General features: G+C 49.8%; 3 protein-coding genes across 3 annotated transcripts; 2 read left to right on the top strand and 1 right to left on the bottom strand.

The window, feature by feature from the left end:
- Positions 1-1,120: 1,120 nt before the first annotated feature.
- Positions 1,121-4,737, top strand: COCSUDRAFT_60664 (hypothetical protein; the record flags this gene model as incomplete). The annotated part of the gene is made up of 8 exons (XM_005650139.1): positions 1,121-1,159; positions 1,452-1,586; positions 1,895-1,976; positions 2,372-2,507; positions 2,823-2,916; positions 3,448-3,622; positions 4,041-4,168; positions 4,546-4,737. The coding sequence occupies 8 exons, from the start codon at positions 1,121-1,123 to the stop codon at positions 4,735-4,737; spliced, it is 981 nt and encodes a 326-aa protein (XP_005650196.1).
- A 2,317-nt stretch (positions 4,738-7,054) lies between these two features.
- On the top strand, positions 7,055-10,797 carry COCSUDRAFT_39952 (hypothetical protein; the record flags this gene model as incomplete). The annotated part of the gene is made up of 8 exons (XM_005650138.1): positions 7,055-7,184; positions 7,452-7,594; positions 7,944-8,025; positions 8,295-8,430; positions 8,731-8,833; positions 9,051-9,201; positions 9,910-10,037; positions 10,591-10,797. 8 exons carry the CDS (start codon positions 7,055-7,057, stop codon positions 10,795-10,797), a joined length of 1,080 nt encoding a protein of 359 aa, XP_005650195.1.
- Positions 10,798-11,395: 598 nt separating this feature from the next.
- COCSUDRAFT_64764 (DAGAT-domain-containing protein) lies at positions 11,396-16,854 on the bottom strand (the record flags this gene model as incomplete). The annotated part of the gene is made up of 11 exons (XM_005650137.1): positions 11,396-12,058; positions 12,343-12,425; positions 12,684-12,740; positions 12,848-12,965; positions 13,069-13,305; positions 14,300-14,429; positions 14,867-15,034; positions 15,568-15,689; positions 15,996-16,092; positions 16,433-16,553; positions 16,797-16,854. 11 exons carry the CDS (start codon positions 16,852-16,854, stop codon positions 11,957-11,959), a joined length of 1,293 nt encoding a protein of 430 aa, XP_005650194.1. The 3' UTR covers positions 11,396-11,956.
- Positions 16,855-18,652: the final 1,798 nt, after the last annotated feature.

The raw sequence follows: 18,652 nt of genomic DNA, 5'->3' as shown, positions 1-18,652 counted from the left end.
ATGCATGCTCTACAGATGTCAAATGGAGATGTCATCTGTGGGATCTGGACCGTGTGACACCTGTAGCCAGTGGCACAAAAGTTCACCGGACACCGCAGGCGCCGGCTGCAGCTGGCCGGCCATAAATCTTGGTGAATATAGGGGTCAATCATTGACCGTCAATGTCATTACAATTCCATTTTCTTCACTATCATTTGAGAACATTACAGAGATAAGTTTTATATCGTTGCATGCTATCTTGTGTTTCACCCTTCTCTTCATTTGGAAAACTGCATGAGGGTGACCTGGCTGATGAGGCAACGCCGTCGAGTGGACGCACCTCGATTCTGACTCCGAAACATCGGAGAGGAAATTGTGAATCGCAGCCAGGTGAGCACTAAAACCGACTACCAAAGAACCCTGAACTCCTCTTTCTGGATGTTGAGGACATTGTTGCATCGCGCGATGAGGTTGTAGCAGCCAGGCCCTTTAGACGACGAGCGTGCAGTGATCTGAACGGATGTCACGGGTGATACTGCACTGATCCGCCTCAGCAAGAGCACAGAACATCGGATATCATGGCAGTAACCCAATTGCTTCAGGAGTGGGATCGTGATCAAAGGCTGATCGATCAGACCTTGGACCGATGCTTCCAGGTTGTTGTCTTCACCGTGTCTTGAACATTTCTTTAAGGGCGTTATTATCATGAACTAGCACGTGAAACTGCGGCTTTACAGATATCATATAGCACGAATGCCTTGCGCAGACGTTTGCGTGAGAATATAACGTCGAACCTTTAAGCTTTTTGGTGTGAATATGCACAGGCTCTCCAACGCCAGAAGGCCTTATTGACTTCCAAAAGGCGAGAAAACTTCAAGGTTAGCCTCGATATGCCTTTTCGAGGCTTGCGGAATCTGCTCGATACCCCAATAACTGCACAGTGTAGCCATCTGGTTCAACAGTCGAGTGGGATGCAAGTCTGAAAGCCTTGAAATCTGCTGCAGGTTTTGGGATAGCGCTCACTCAGATACCAGCAGTCCACGTGCAGAGCCCTTTCGTCAGCTGAATGGCTTTCGTCACACTGTGGCACCTAAGATCAGTGCACCTCTGACCCCTGCTGCTCTGGAGTGGCTTTGCACAAATGAGCCTCTGCTCCAAGAAGCAGCAGCAGCCGCCGAAGGTATTTTCACACCCGTCGTTCTTCTATTTCAGCCACACAAATATGCGTCCACTGTGCTTGCTTCTGCCAGATGCTGGCAGAAAGCCGTGCTATGCACAAACTGCAACGTTTGAACCATTGGGCCAAATAGATTTGTATGGTGAATCTTTTGACAAGCTGCAGACACACGGCACCTTTGGGGTACCGAGAGGGGAAGTGAAAGACTGCTCAACAGACCATGAGGCTGAGGTGGCTCTCAAGGGTCTCTCAATGGTGTGATCCAAATGTTTGTGCATGCTCCGCAGTGAAGCAGATGCTCTCTGCGCGGAGAAAACTGAAGCTTGTGTGCGAGCGGTACGGCCTGGACTATGCGGATCTGGCGCAGCACTCGGATGTCCTTGGCCTGGACATTCAGGGCATAGAGCGCGACTGCCAGCGAATCCACGAGGTCAGCTCATGTTCCGACCAAGTCATTAAATGACATTTTCCTGATGCCTTGCATTTTCTGCACATGCAGTGTCCTGAGCTTGGCTTGCATGCGTTGACTTGCTCCTGGAACATATTTGCCCATTACCTGCAACACTAGATCTGCTTATGATATTTGTGCCCTCCTGTGCACTCTTGTGGGGCCCCGAAGAGCGACACCAGAGGGTGGCGTTCCTGCTTCAGCCTGTCACCTTCCAAGAGTATTTCTGCCGAGAACTAAAAGCATTTGTAGATGTGTTTGAACATCAAAGGGTGGTGGTTTGTGCTCAGATGCTGGATGAGCTGTACAACAACAAAGGCTGGACGGTGTCACACGAGTCGGAGGTGAAAGTCACCTACCGGCACATCAAAGGTAAATCCTGCTCACGCCTGATCACACCTTCATTCCTCCGCTCAGCACACTCATCTGCTGCTCTCCTCGCCAACCTTACGTCTGATTCAAAGTCTTGTACACTCCGTTTATGCTGGCAACTCACGAGCCACAACCACCCAGCTTTGCAGCCTTTAAACCCATAGCTGGCCAACTTTACAGCGGTGTACCATCCCTTCATATCTCTGTGTCTGTGCATCCAACCAGAACGCACGCAGGTTTCCAAAGTTTATCGAAATCAATAGAGGTCCTGCAGGGCCATGTTCACATGGCGTAGCTTGTGAACCTGCCCTTGCAATTTCACTGCTTCTGCAATCAGGCATAATGCATGCAATTTGCGAAAGAACTGTTCTATAAACAAGACCGGTGGCCTGCAGGCGAGCCCTATCACAGTGTGAGGCTGGAGGCTGTGTTGGAGGCACCGATAGAGCATGTGCTGGCTCTGGCGGCTGAGTATGACCTGACCAAGATGTGGAACAGCTTCATGAAGGCCAGCGACATCCTGTACGCCGAGTAAGGCCCCTCACTTAAAACTTCCCTCATAATCGCGGGGGGATTTTGGCCTGCCGTCAATGTCTCTGGCTCTGGTGCTAGTCCATTGCAAGCACGAATTCAAGCCGCCAGCTTCTTGACATACCGTAATAGCTCTGAGAATGTATGCCGCTGTCACCTAGGAACCATCTTGCCGCAGAGCATTAGAGGTACACGGGGTTTTTCTTTGCCATGCCATGATGGGAGGAGGTAATAAAGCTTCGATTTACAATGACAAACATAGTGCAAAGTTAAACTTGTTGCTTGCGCTGTCTGATTGATGGCCTGCATGCACAGGTTGCCGTTCTTGACATGCATTTATGGCAGCCTCTGGACGCCCGTCGTGACATTCGATGCCTGTGTCAAGGCAGAGGGATACGACCTTGGAGAGGTAACTTCCCTCACTTTCAATAATGCCCCCAAAAACAACTCCATTGCTCCAAAACAAGAGCCTCTAATTATGCATGGCAGGGAAAGCAAAGCAGAGGGAGTGTGAAGCAGCGAAGGACCGTGTTGGATCATTTAGATTGAAAATTAGAGGTCAGTGCCTCTGATTTGCATCCTACTAAGCAGTTTGCTTATTAAAGTACCTTAATTTCCACTTTTATACTCAAAGTATACCGGCACAAACCCATTGGGCAGCCATTGTGGAAAGTGCTCTTCTTGGCAGGCCTTTGTGTCATGACATGCCCAGAGCTGTGGCAAACCTCCAGCAGCGTTAGTAAGGCATGCATGCTTGAAAGGTTCCAAGGAACATCATCTAGATAATTCCAGGTCAGGTCAGGTCAGAGTGCGAGGAAGCTCTGCAAAAAATGGTCAGGGCGCGAAGAATGTATAGGATTCAAGGATCAGGGTGCAAAGGAGAGCTTTGCTTGTCCTGCACCACTGCTGCTCATTTCAATGCATTGTTGTGCAAGTGCAGGAGGACAGGAGTCTCTTAATAAGCCTGACTAATATGACTGAGGAGGAAATCGCCAGAATAGGCGTCCTGCCGGACGGCCACGAACGCCGTCGTCGTGCGATCATCGGCACCGGCAGCTGCTTCCGTGTCGAGGCGTTGCCTCCCACTGCAGGCACGCCTACCACGTTACTTTTCAGTGAAAAGTTTTCACCTGTTCTGTTGAGTTTTGCTCCAGATTTCTGTACCTCCTGCTAGTGTTGCCAGGGCTTTTATGCTTTCCACGGCTTGCTTTGCATCCAGCCAGATGCAGCTTCTTCTTGATTTACAGAAGGCCAACTTGCCAAAGGACCGATTGCCACACTCTGTGGACACCTTTGATGAGCCCACTTTACTTTGCGTGCATCGGGCAAGAATAACTGTTGGTAGGATTACATTTATGATTACATTTAGAGACCTCTTTGGAGCCGTGAAGCTTATTGGTCCGGCAACAGTCATAATGCAATAGTGCTTTCACAGCACCTCACGGCAGGTGACAATATGATTCCTCTGACAAGCAGGGCAGGCAGAAGTAACCTAGTCTGTGAGGGTTAAAGTTTCTTTGTCCGTCTGCACAGACGGCCGGCCTCGCACAAGGGGAATGGTGATGGGTCATCTCAACCCGCGGCTGCCCTATGTGCCGGCCTTCCTCGTCAACTTCGTGCTCAAGGTGGCCTCACCTGTCATCTTCAAGATGATGAAGAAGGTGACTCATCCCCTGCATTCTCGCACCGCCTTTCAAGAGTGTGCATTCTCCCTGGTTTCCTTCTGCACCAAAGGGCAATCGTGTGACTGTGCAGATCTGCCAAAGTCCCAGGAGACTCTAGATGACTCCATATTCCTCTCCGAGGCTCGCCTGATAAGTGTATCGCGATACTTGCAAAACTCAATCCACTGGTCATGAGCAGATGCAAGTCCGTGCTGCTGTGTGACTCTGAAGCCTGCTGCTTCCTGTCATGTATCAGATGAACCTGCAAGGGCTCCTGCGGCATTGTAGGGCAAATGGGGTCGGCTGCTGGCTGTGCTGAGTGGGGCGCATGCATGCAGCAGAATTACTAAGTGTATACGTAATGATGGGCACAGGCTGTGGCAGAGCTATTCCAGGATCCCAGCGGCCTCTTCTGCCAGAGGATGAAGGCAAAGCCAGAGGTGTACGCTGCCACGCAAGCTCGCACAAAAGCCCTGATGAAGAAGTTTTATGGCGTGGATGACTACGCACCTGCACTGACTCGCAGCTCACCAGCTGGCAAGCTTACTAGTGGTGAAAAGGACTAAATTCTCCTCTGATGCCGTCAAATTATCTGTGCAATTCCCCGAGAGGCCCAAGTCCTGCAACTTTGGCTTTGTTCAAACTGCTAGGTAACATTGCGCATAGCACCTTTTCTCTTTGTTATTCTTTGTCACATGGCACGATTGAAGAGCATGGTTCACAGCGCAAGTTGACAGTGCGGTCTTGGAACTTGACGGTTCATTTTTGACTGAGTCGACATTGTAGACTCATAGATGGGACACACTAGCATGACTGTGTAGGTTGGATTGCCATTGTCAGAGGTGTGCATAATAGGTCTTCCCAGTATTGAGATTTCCAGAGATCCCCATGACCTGTGTACACACAATGTGCAGTGCCTGGCTTGATGCCTGACAATTTGTATCTGGAAAGTGATGTATGGATATTTCAGGACGTTCTGATAACAGCCTGGCTCAAGTTTTTTGGCAGTGCTGCAGTGCAGCATACTTATTGTCGGGCAATTGTGAAATTTGAGCTTGACTTGATCAGGTAGCAGTACTGTATTTTCCTCACGTAAAATTGTCATAGGTGGTGTGTTATAGGGGGTTGTTTACATGAGAGGCCAGGCTCACACGATAAGGGAATTAAATGCCACATCTGCATCGTAAATAGTACAGAGGGCAAGCTGCTACTTGGGGGAAAGTTTCAGTCTGTTACATTTAACCCCGGACCCATAAAAGGGTGCACCACTGGGTAAGCTGTGTAAACTGCTGATTTGTTCTCAGGCCTACGAAGTACCTATGCATGTCTAGCCGGACAAGGCTTTCCCGCGACACCTCAAAGATAGCAGGATGCTTTGATAGGCTCACAATATAATGCTGTATCTTGTCAAAGCACTCTCTGCGGCATTTGCAGGCTTGCGCAGATTCAATGCTTCTGCCATCACCAGCCATGAGAGTTCTCTTGCCACGTCCCAGTGTTGGGGTTGTATGTGCCTGTGCAAAAAAGTACTAGGTGAGGGGGCAACCAAAAGTGTGAGCGTATCATTGTTGTTATTACGCGCCTTTCCTGCCGAAAGGCAAGATCGCCTTGCAGACAAGCTGCAGATAAAGCTTGCCATAACACTACCCCTTGATGGACTCGCCAGATCCAAGCAAGACCCAATCAATACACCTGCTCTACTTACCGCCCCTCGCCAGCCGGAATGGAAAACCTCATGTGAAAAACTGACCAACTGTAAAATACCTTGAAAGCTTTTTTACAGCAAGCTTGCACGGCAATGGGGGCTTCTAGGCTTGTTTATTCCAGGCACCACTTCCACCGCGCGTGGTGAAACTGGTGCCAGAGGTGCCCAATTCACAGCCACGCCATGAGAATTTCGACACCAGAGAGCCTGTGAACGTGGTATGTGTAACAAGAAATCCCTGAGACGTGCGCTGCCAGGACGTACTTACAATGTCCCGAAGCAATAATCATTGCTAATCTGTGTGCAAAAACAGCCACGAAACAACAGCAGTCTCGACAAATCCTGCTGGCGAGCCAAATTGGTATGGAAGATTGTCGAAGATGAGTCTAGGACACATTTTGCTGTGGCTGGCTGCTATCAAAATTGAAATCGGATCCTGGCTGTCTGCTGATCTCAAGGAGTTCATGCTGCGCCAGAGCTCCTTCGTCTTGTCTGGAACGCCGATGTACAGGCGCCAAGAGCTAGTTGACTTTCGGAACACCTCCGAGGGAATTGACGTCGTTACGATGATTATGCGAATTCTGTCCTCCAAGATTTAGATTTGTTCTAGGCCTGATCAAAGGTGTCTGTCAGGCAAATTTTGAGCCAGACTCTTTTGTAGAGCAGGCAGTGATCCCAGGCGTACAAAGGGTTTCAGTGCATCGCCTTGCCACGCGTCCATATGATGAGACCAGCCTGAAGTATGGCTATCGTGGATTTGCTTCAAGATTGGGATCATGACCAGAAGATCATCGATCAGAAGTTGGACGATTGCTTCCAGGTCAGTGCCTGTCTTACAGTTCATCTCGAGTACTCTTAGTTGATGACGCCCTGCTTCCATTGTGAGCAAGCAACTTGGACACATCATATCCGATTCTGACATTTGATCCTTGCATAACAGGCTCTGCAGCACCGGAAAACAGCAGCAAGCCTCAATGGCTCTAGATCTTTTGAGGTAAGTGGATGCAACGAGCCTTTGCATTGCATATGCCAATGCTCAAACGCTTCATATATCGGAAGGTTGCTCATTTGTATTGCAGGGCAATGCCCGAATGTCCCAATCATTCTTCTAGCTCCCTTCTCCATTCTTGTAGGCTGGAAATGAAGCTCAAGCGGAGGCCAGAAGCGACAGCTTGCAAATGCCTGGGCAGCCAAATTACATCAGCCATGTCGTGTCTCCAGACATCCGTGCACCGCTGACTCGAGCTGCACTCAAGTGGCTTCAGAGCAGCGAGCCTCTGCTCCAACATGCAACAGAGGCTGCTGCAGGTAAAAGGCAGGCACCAATTATGCAACTTAGGATGGAATGAGTGTATGCACAACCTTCCTCAGCCGCATGCTGTAGGCTGCCTTGCACAGTGCTTGAGCATGAAATGCAAGGCTTGAGTCAGGTAGATCTCTTGGTCAGAGTGATTATCTTGACACAGTCACGTTTCTGTTGGCGATCCTCCAGCTTTTCTAGTGCGCAATCCAGACGGGACTTTGGCACAGCAGGTGTCTCTAGGCCTTGTTAACACAGGGTTGTGCACTGCGCAGATTCGCAGATGCTGGCTGCGCGAAAGGCGCTGGGCGGTTTGTGTGACAAGCATAGCCTGGAGTTTGCAGAGCTTGCCAGGCATTCTGCCGCCCTGGGCCTGGATGTTCAGAGCATCGATGACCACGCGCGGCACATCCAACAGGTACTGTTCAGAAAGCCGAAGACTTTCATCCCATCCTTCCCCAAATTTTCGGTGTGGATTGTGCATGCACCAGGCAACGCTGTAATACCAGGCCATGCATTTATCTGTCTGGAAGCACTTGGCGATTGCTGCATTCTCTCTGGCACTTTATGTACTATGCTAGACTGGGATTTGAACACAAGAGTAACGCATGCCTGGTGGAGCAATATTGCACCTGCGGTGTGGAAGGTCGCAGCAATAAAAGTGGTCGTGGCTGACAGGAAGGCAAGAAAAGATACTTACTGTACAAGGTGCATATTATGGTCATGAAGCGCATGTGATGAGGAATGGCTTTTCATTCTGGACTCAGATGCTGGAGGGAATATACAGCGATGAAGGCTGGACGATGTCGCACGAGTCTGACCTGAAGGTCCTGTACAAGCACGTGAAAGGTCGGCCCTGCTCACTTGCGATTCAGCTCATCATTACCGTACAACATCTTCCCATTGCTTTGTCTGCCGCCTCGATTGGATGTGGCTTCACTGCCTCAGTCAGGGTGGTGGCCAGTTTTGTGCATGTATCAAACTCACCTGCAACAATATGCCTCCATTGCAGAAATTGAAATCACAAACATGTGCAGCAAACAGATGAGCAGCTACCGCAAGTGTAGCACAGGTTATTTAGTACGTGGGGTCTGAATTTATTTACCAATGTGGTGCAGGTCAGCCGTATCATAGTGTAAGGATGGAGGCTATACTAGATGCTCCAATTGAGCACGCACTGGCGATGGCAGTGGAGTTTGACCTTGTCAAGACCTGGAACCGCTTTGTCACCGATAGTGTGATCCTGCATGCCAAGTGAGTCTTACCATCCTACTTGCAACCTTTCAGCAGGATTATATGATGATGTGGTATGATGATATGGATACTATCAATGTATTTATAGCAGTGAGCGTTCCTGCAGGACATGTACAAAATGCGTGGTGTCACCATGCATGTCTTCTCTGCCCACTCAACCAAGAATATTTTTTTGAAGGACAATAGGCAGGAAGGCATCCCTCTCTGAGGAGCAGCCATTCTTGTCTGGTACTTCAAAGATCCTGGGAATATTTATTTGCATGTACAATGGAGGGCTGACAATAACCTGATCGTGTCCAGGAAGCGCCGGTATCCATTCTTGAGCTATTTCTATGGCAGCATGTGGACGCCCTTTGTGATCTTTGGCGCCTGTGTCAAGGCAGAGGGTTATGACATTGGAGAGGTGCTTTTTTTGCCCTCATAAAAGCATCGGATGGCATCAAGTCATGACTCAACAAAGCCTTAAATTGGTCCATGGCCAAACGGCAGCTGCATGTATTCTGGCGTTTGGTTCAAATGCCATGCTGTATATGAATGCTGTTCATGGAAGAGAGAATGCCCATGGTGGTAGGAAAGACCGGGAAATATGGACTTCAAATCTCATGCTGTTTCTGTTGCAGGAGGACAGGAGCTTGTTAGTAAGCCTTACTAACATGACGGATGATGATATTGCCAAATTTGGCCCGCTGCCAGCCGGACATGAACGCCATAGGCGAGGATTTGTCGGCCCCAACAGCTGCATGCGGCTCGAGGCGTTGCCTCCCTCAGCAGGTGAGCCAACTGGCGCTCTTTGCTTTGGTCAGGGGTGATTACGCGATGAAGCTGGCATCGAGAAGGGATGTTTGTGTGTCCCCGCGCTCTCTGTCATCTGCAGGGGAGGGTGGGTTTAACGCGCACCCAATCTTAAATGGCAGGTGCACTTTAAGCGTGCGAGTCGCACACCCACCCTGTATGCTGATAGATGCATATCTGCTTCTGTCCCTGCCACTAGCACATGCGCACTGCAGGTCATGCAGCCTCAGATTCTTCCGGGGTTTCCAAGCATGCAAAGTGAGCAGCTTTAACTTAATGGGCGCCTGGCATGCCCACGTGGGTTATCAGGCTGGCCACAACTAACATTCCTCAACCTCCTGTGCCAGGAGTGAATTTTTCCTTGAAAGAGTCGGGTTCTTGGGTAGAACAGGTTGAAGATGAGATCTCTGCACATGAGATTGTGAGATCATGCCCTGCTGCAATAGAAAAAAGGTGACACCTCTTACGCATGGTGCGCTGTGGCCGCTTATACCCATCGGACAAGTTTGTATTACCATCAGAACTTACCAGGATCCCCAGCCACAGGAGCGGACCCCTGCCGGGTGTAGGATTCTCAAGTCAGATTTGTGAATAGGAAAGTGCAGATTGAGCAAGAGACACCATTTGTTGAAGTGTGCACGAGGAAAATTTTGGCTGCAAATGAAGGGCTGCGCCCTGTTTGCACAGATGGCAGGCCACGAACAAAGGGAGTTGTGGTGGCGCACCTGGACCCCCAAGTCCCCTTTGTGCCGCCCTTCCTCGTCAACTTTCTCATCAAAGTGGCCTCTCCTTCTGCCTTCAAGATGATGAAAAAGGTACCTACTTACATTCGACTCTCCCTTTTTAACTCAAGGATGATGGCTTGTCAGTCTGCAAAACTCATCAAGAGTGCTCTCTTGCTTTGGGCATATCTATGCGCCCTGCTGGTTGTCTTCAACACTTCCTTGTCTCAGGTCTGCCATGAGTCTTCTCGCTGGATTGTAAAATTCTGCATCACCGATGTCATCTATGCAATGAGCACTTTAGACTATGCATGCACAGAATTGACAATGACAGGGGGGAGGGAAAGGCTTTACATTTAAGTGAAGAGCGGGTGCTGTGAAACCATAATTTGAGCTCAGTGGGTGTCCGATGATAGCTTGCAGATGCCTGGACATGCAGCTCTTTTGGTTACTAGCGGGGATTGTGTGATCGTCTGCTTGTCTGCAGCACTCATCAAGGCGGTTCTCTGGCCTCGAGGCGAATGTATGAACGCTTCGGGCCGGGCACAGGCAAAGAGCTGGTGTGAAGAAGATGGAGGGAGAAGGGAAGCCTTCAGTGAAATAAGGCGCTGTGAAGTACTATATATTGAGCTCAGCTGGGTTGCAGGTGTTGGCGGGGCTCTTCCTCAATCCTGAAGGAGACTACTCGCGGCGAATAGAGGCCAAACCAGAAGTGAACGCTACCATGCGGGCGCGCACCAAAGAGCTTATAAATAAATTCTATGGCGTGAGAGATTATGCGCCCCCTGTACAACAGCAGAAATTGCCAGCCAAGAAGCAGCGTAGAGCCCTTTTGTTCAGCCAGCGCCGCTGATGGATCCCCTTCGTGCGCCCTTTCACATTGAGAGGACTGCCATTTCCGCTTGAATATTCTTTAGGTTTTTTACCAGGACATTTTGCGCAAATCACTCCTGTACTCCCCCTTCCAATTTTGCCACCTGGCGGTACAAATGAAAGCTGATGAGAGAAGTTTTCCTGTACGTTTTTGCTTGGTGTGATCTGCGTACAAGTGTGATCTGCGTACAAGTGTGATACCTTAAAGCACTCGAAGGTATCAGGAGCTCTTGAGTGATGAGAGCAGACATCTTCCAAGTGATGGAATTTTGAAGTATGACAATGTATTAAGCTAATGGCTTGGTGCGGTGTTCTTGTGTGGTCTGCAGTGCTAGCACGTCAGTATCTGCATGGTGTGCTTGCATGCAGACTAATCATCTACCCTTTCAAGATCTCCAGCAGCAGGAGGCTAGCGCCTCTGAGCATGCAGGCTTGCATGTAATGGCAGACTAGCCGTCCCTTCTACAACTTTTCTTACAATATACACCCTTGTACAGATTGGCATGCCACCAATGTCTTTCACTCAGTCTCTCAACAATAGCTCATAGTTACGAATGCGTCGATTCCAGAGCCACGATGCAACCTGCTTTTCTCATTACATGGCATGGACAGGTATGCCCCATAACCATCATAATGGCAGTGACCGCCTTGTATCACAATTAGCACATAGACTCATATCTTGCGCATTGAGTAACAATTGTCAAATCTGCACAGCTGCTGGAACCATTAAGACAGCAGAACAAGGTGCACGAAGCTGCAGAAAAGCCACACAGCTGGGAGAGACAAAATCCACTCACAAGAGACAAGCAAGACTGCTGCATGTCCACGAAATTCTCTCCTCTGCATCTCACATTTTAGAAAGGCTCCACGCCATGTCACCGCTGCTCAAAACCCATCTCTGTCTTAGTGACATGACAAGAGACTGCGTAAAATGCCCAAATGCGGAAATCTGCGGCCTGAAAGTGCCGGGATAAAAGAATTCAGTCCGTGGGTTTCTGTCTAAGCATTACAATGGGTAATCAGAGCTCCCACGCAGTCAGCTTCAATGGAAAGGGGTGCCCCAATGTCTCGAAGGCTACTTGACGCCGCTGCTGCTGCTGCTGCTGCTGCAATAAATGAGTCATCCGCTGTGGGATGAGTCATCCCACAAATGCAGTGGGCGGGTGCACCACTGTTGCCACTTTCCTCTCACGCGCAAGCTCCCTCTCCAGCAGCTTCTCAGCAAGTGCCACGCGTTTCTCCTGAGCACAGCCAATCAGAGGCCGGTAAGGGGACCTGCCTTTGCATGCAAGAATTGGCTGAGCCAAGTTGCCTTTGATGCTGCGATCTTAGTAGGTCCACGTTCCATATTACTGCAACGCGATTGCATGCCTTCTGTTAACCAGCAAAACGGCCTATGCATCAGGTCTTAGCTGCAAGGCCGATCCCTGATGAAGTAGTCCCATGGGTGATGCAGGGTCCAACCATGTGATCAACTCTTAGAATTAAAGGTGTGCTTTTGAGGTGCTGTCGAAGGGTGCAGTACCTGCTTTTCCTTAAGCTTGGCTGGGAATGCCTTCTTCCCCAGGCCAAAAACAGTGAAGTGGCCCACCATCGCTGTGACAACACCTGCACAGGCATCATGATCCTAAAATTCTGCTGTATTGAGTCGCCGCACTCATTGCATACATAATCCCTTGCAGGGCGGATGTCTCGCGATGGTGATATCACCAGTGATAGATCCCTCTCAGCACTTTTGATATCGTGCATACATGGTCCACCCCTTCCAATGTGATATTTACTTCTCGCATTGAAAATGACAACCATACCACCAGACGTAATTACAGGAACAAGGCAATGGTTGTAGAGGGTGAGTCAGATGCCCACCGTAGACTTCTGCAAAGCTCTTCTGTCCAGGCGACACAAGGCGACGATAGTCCGCCACTGCGAGTGATACAGAAACATTATATGTATGTTGCAATCACAGGGTCTGATTCGTGTTGAATTAGAGTGAGTTGAACTGAGAAGTGCCTGGTGAAGACTGCACTCACCGTAAGCGTTGGCTGACTTTTTAAAGTCCTCCAGCTTCGGAACACTATCATCGTTGGTGAGGTCGATGTCTAGAACGTCCTTAATCCTTCCCACCATCTCTGCTGTCCGGTCATAGTACTGCGATGGGCCAACAAGCTCATCATGCCGTCTGAAACCCTGTCACTGAGATTTATCGGCATACGTTGAATCTCAACAACCAACTAGAATCCTTTAGCAATACCTGATCGGCCAGCTGCGAGTTGGACTGCCCGGCTGAGGCCTCGCCCGCGGCCTGAGCAGCTGTCAGAAACAGCCCAAGCGCCAGCAGATTCCGTCTGTGAATATCCTCGTAGGTCTTGCCAGGGGGTGACCCAATGTGATGATCCAGCGGCAAGCTGCGGGTGCGACACATGCGAGGGCACAGGTGCTTCAAGTGCTCCTTGTAGTGCTGGTCATCGTGGCGAGAAAAGACGGTGCCCTGTATTGGGATGGGACCTACGGCGAACACCATTTTGCTAGGCTTTCGTGGCTGAGCACATGTGAACACCGTGGGCGTCGTAACAAGCAAGATACTGCACATGATGAAGACGAGAAATGTAACAGATGGGCTCGCAGATGCTGAAGGAAGTGCACCCCCCGGCAGGAAATATCTTGTAAGCGACACGTCAGCAGGACCTTTTCCGCTAAGGTTTTTTTTGCTCGCCAACCTTTGCAGCTGCAAAATCTCAGAACTATTTAATCACTGCTCACTACAAAGGCCACAGATTGCCTCACTGCTTCCTGCTAGTGAATGAGTTTCCAGGTTCAAGTATTCGAAATCTAAACATACTCTGACCTGGGCGTTCGTATCTTATGGAGCAATATTGACTGAGCTGCAGGGAAGCCCGCTGAATCCATCAGAAGACCCCTAGCAGCTAAGTACAAAAAGATCGTCACAGCGGGCAGGAAGCCGAGGATACCAGTGAACATGGCGGCCCCCGCACTCGCAAACGACGTTATGAAAGCATTGATTGTGGAGATGGTAGGTTGCAATGGCGGATTGCACCATCTTTGACTGCAACACTTACGATGTTTATGATTTTTCAAAAGTGTTTCTTCAACGATTTGGAGGCTGGTGCATGCTCTGGTTTGGCTTGCCATAGCTTTGATTATGAGGAATCTTGGGGTCGCCAGTATTTATATAGTGGTGCAGAGGGAAAACTTACCGTTGCCTTCACCATGGTTACTGTTTTTCACGCCACTAACATTACGGAGATACTATGTTTGCTGAATTCTTTTGAAATGATTGTTCTCCGTGTCTCGAGGAGAAAGCAACCCCTTGGACTTCATCCACGAGGGAGCTGTGTCCTGAAGAAACTGCTGTCAAGCCCAACGACGACGAGGATCGACAGCAGATCCCCCACACTTGCTACATGTGGCGCAAAACTCTGACTCCTGCTTTCTGATCACCAGAAATTTTTTCAGCGCTGCACCGTCTGAGGGGCTGGTGGGAGGTCCACGATCTTGAGCGTTCCCTTCCGCTCCAGCGCATATCGCCCCTTGTGCGCATCCCATAAACCCCTCAGCGCTGCCACATACTTTTCATGCGCCTCCCTCACCGCCCTGCAGCACATCAAGGGCCCATCATCGCAAGCCAGAAACCTCACGTCTGCAGGTATACAGCAGCATGTAACGAGACCAAAAGGGCGCATGCAAGTACGAATGCCGCATGCTGCCCACTCTTGCGCTGATGTGATCAGCCCTTTTCAGCACCAGTCATGATCATTACTGTGGCCACAAAGCCAATGGATGGAGCTACAAAAGGTAGCTGCTGCATTGCCGGCATGAACACTACTTGGCTAAGAAAAGCTCCTTGCTTATGAACTGCTAGACTGAGCTGGCACAGAGTATGCACACAGGGATTCCATGCAGCTCGGTTGCATGCTGCGCTTTGCAGATCTCGGGTGCCGCAGTGAGCGTAATCGAATTCTGTTCTTCATCTCTTTTCCAAAAAATATCTCCTGCTCTGGCAAACAGCATTCAAGAGGCATCAAGCTCACCGTCTCCCTTCATCGCCGTTGATGTCGCCCTCGAATTTTGGCACCTCGAATGGCGCCCCCACCACGACGTAGATGGGCCCCTGATATGGCAGCATCCCTATGGAGCTGAGCATGATGCCTGTCCCGTGGAAGATGGGGAACCCCAGGCCCAGCAGCTTCAGCAAGTTCCTGTAGCAACAAATGATACCCATCAAGTCCAGCCATCATTACCATGTTCTCAGTTTGTGGTGTAACAAAACCAGCTTCAGCAGGTTCTCGGGGCATCCAGGGAACACAAACAAGTCAAGGGCAAGCCAATTCATGCAGTTGATTGATGATCTAGGTAAGCAGCTTCAGCAGGTTCCTGGCGCGATCACAGAAATGCATTTATTCCAAGCGAGTTCCTTCATGCAGTGAATGCGTATGGCTCTGGTCTTCAATGAGAGGAGGGCCTCAAGGTGAAACACCCTACTACAGCATACAGAGTAGGATGCATGAACGGCAGGACTGGGTCAGGCATACAACAGATGCTAGACAAGAGATATTTCTCATGCCATAGGAACCCACAGCGTCAAGCGAGCATGAAGAGGCCCCTTGAGGAGCAGGCTTCAGCGGAGTTGTCTAGATGCCAACAGCCTGTGTTCTGGCAGTGGTCCGATCCTGCCAGAAATGCATATTATGCAGATGGGACAGCTTACTATTGGAGCTGCAAAGAAAGACACCTCTGGAGGCGCGCGGCGAAGGTGCCATCGGCCGGTCTAGCGACTTGGTAGATGTTGTTTTCGCCAAAGCTCAGCACCGGCACCAGCGCAGACCCCGTCCGCACTGCTATCCTCACAAACCCCTGTGGGCGTGGAAATACCATGACTCAGATCATGGGCGCAAAGAATCTTGACAATTCACCAACCCATACCATTGCTGCTCCAATATCACAACCTCCCCCCCCTCCCACAACCACAGTCAACAGAACAGATGTCCTGCACTTTTAAGATGATGTAACGGCAGAATTGCAAGCGGTGCTCAAATGGGGTTTCCCTTGTCCAAACACCCATCAAAAATAAAGAGCCTACAAAATCCTTGAAGACCTTTCAAGACGAGTCCTGATTCAAAATGAACCTCAATCCTTCCAGTAAAGGGAGGCTGAACTCACCAGGCGCTTCCCCAGCACGATCTCAAAATGGTCACGCTGCGCCAGGAGTGCCTCCCTGGCTCCCCCCACACACAGCACGATGGCGCTTCCTTTCGCCCTGCAGTACAAAAAATATCCCCATCACTTCACACACTCAATGACATCTCCAGATTGCTAAAGAAAATAGGGTGTAAATCTTGGGTTCACATCCTGGAGCCTACAACCTCTAGTAGTAAGCTGGTTCATACTAGCAGCCATGCACTCACTGCTAATATAGTGGAGACAAAGTCATCTTCTTCTTCTTGAATCAATTCAGTGCAAAGATCTTGTGTGCAGAGCACAGGGCCACAGTTCCCAGCATGTCTGATAAAACCTCTAGGCACTCAGCTAAGCCACTGAAAGGAGTAGTACTTGGACTATCAAAAGAGGAAGCATGGGGTGACCACGCGATGAGTCACCTGGTGAGCAGGCGCAGGCAGGTGGAGCGCGCGCAATCGCACATGCCATGCGCGAGGACAAAATCGCGAATGAAGGGGATGTAGAAGTTCTGCACCAGGGTCAGCATGTAGAAGCGGATCCCTGCTTCAATCACAGACCCATATTCAAAGAAATGATTTTGACGTGCGTCCATTGAGACCTCACAATACACCTGTTTCCACTGGCACCATCGTTTTTTGACAGTGGCAAGGCTGCTATTAGCCCTCAGCATCTGTGAACACGCCACCACTGCAGTCCTGCAGCCCACAGGTAGGGTGCAGGCATTATAACTTTGAAAAGAATTGACTGTGCATGCATTAAAGCGGCCTCATTCTGTGGAATGACCTGGGAAGGTCTTGGACACATTGAGGGCCTCTGTGGCAAAGCTGATGAAGGCGCTCATGGATATGATGCCATGAGGGTGGAATCCAATCACATACGTCTTCTCCGGGTCCAGCTGAGCTGTTTTCACCAGATGAATTGGGCAGTACTCCGCACATTTCCTCCACACCCAGAGCCTGAGGAGGAGACACAGGGAAATGTTAGCCCTTGCGCAGAGTCGACCTGACAAGCCAACTCGCTCTAGGATGAAAGACAGGAAGCAAAAGAAGGCAGAAGGGCTGCATTCCTAGCAGGAAGCTGTGCGCACCCTCTAAGAAAAGGTTTTGCTGATCCTGTACGTGGGGAAGTGCGGCCAGGCCCGAACCAGATGTATGCACAGTACCTTTCGCAGGAAAGCCAAGAAGTTAGAGATGGCATGGCAGCCATATGGTTCCTAGCAAGGTGCTTTGAGCGAACAGGACTCGCTACGGTGTTTAAAGGTGATAAGTATCCTTACAATGCCAGCACGGTGCGTGTGTAGAAGCCCCCAAAGTACAGAAGGGCGAAAAAGAGAAGCCAACACCATGCGCCTGCTGAAAAAAATAGAACGTAGGACAGCGCGCCAAGCTTCTGAGAGAATGTTGCAGCCATGATTGAATATTTCAAAGAGACATGGATCGTCTGAACAGTTGCTCTGTGCAGGCTATGGCAGAGACGCCATGAGGACTTGTATAGCCAATCTGTTCGCAAGCCTCCTGCTTGGTGATTGAGTGACCCTCGTTATAACAGCTAACTTTCTTTATAGAAAGTTCACAACGTTCAGAAATGAACCGAAAAACGATGGATCGCCGATCTGAGCCCAGATGCAGTACAGCTTCGCATGGCTGAGAAGCCAAGGGGAGCAAATAAATCCGAAAGGGGTTCCGAAACCCCACTTCCTTCTAACGAACGAGATATAGATCTTGATTGCAGGGCTCTGGATGTGAGAGGACACCCATGGCAACAGAGAGCTGCATGTCAACCAGAAATGAGAGTTTTTGAGGATTGCAATGTTTAGGTGGCAAATGCATGCATGCTAGCAGTGCTGCGCACATGTTACTGACGGCGCCGCCGGCAGTGCCATTCAGTGATCTTCAAGAGCAAGTTGCCAACGCCAATGCATCAAGGTTCCTGTGTTCCCAACACCTTTGAAGATTTAAATCCAGATGATCGCATGCAGGATATCAGATGTGTAGCATCAGCTCTTCAAGCCACTGACAATATCAGGTGTGGAACAGAACATCTCCTACCCTCACCCACAAAACCGGGCAGCAGCAGTTGCGCCAAACCAATTCTCAGCTGCAGCTGCGCAGCTTGGCAGAAACGTTCTACAGGCCACTATAAATCTAGCCTACCTATCAGAAAAGTCAATGTGAAATTCAATGTCTGATGGTGTGACAGTCCAAGGGTGTCCAGGAAAATTCACTACAAATCACTGCCCAAGAGCTCATTACACAATTGCGATTCTAAGCTATCAAAGCCTTTACTTCACAGCGTGTTCCTCAGTCTTGAGAATTGCTGCACATCTTTCACGCATCTTCAGGTACGCAAGACAAATTTCAGTATGATACTGCAAACCAGGACCACCTCACAAGCACGCTCAGTTCATAACCTTCAAACTAGCCACTTCACGCAAAGGTTTTCTTCGCCCCCCATATGCCCACCTGACATAACGAAGGGGGCACTCAATTGACTTGCCAAGTAGGATGCTGAAGTTACAGCCACTGCAATCATGGTTGAATATCCTGCAATGCCTCGAGTTGCTTGCCGGACCTTCTCCCACCACTTCATACCCATGTACTCTCCAAACAGAGACCCCTGCACTAGGCACCATGCAAGTG

The sequence above is a fragment of the Coccomyxa subellipsoidea genome, assembly GCF_000258705.1.
Source record: "Coccomyxa subellipsoidea C-169, whole genome shotgun sequence".
Taxonomy (NCBI): domain Eukaryota; kingdom Viridiplantae; phylum Chlorophyta; class Trebouxiophyceae; family Coccomyxaceae; genus Coccomyxa; species Coccomyxa subellipsoidea.
The sequence above is the reverse complement of the archived record's forward strand: the minus strand, read 5'-3'. Positions and strand labels throughout refer to the sequence as shown.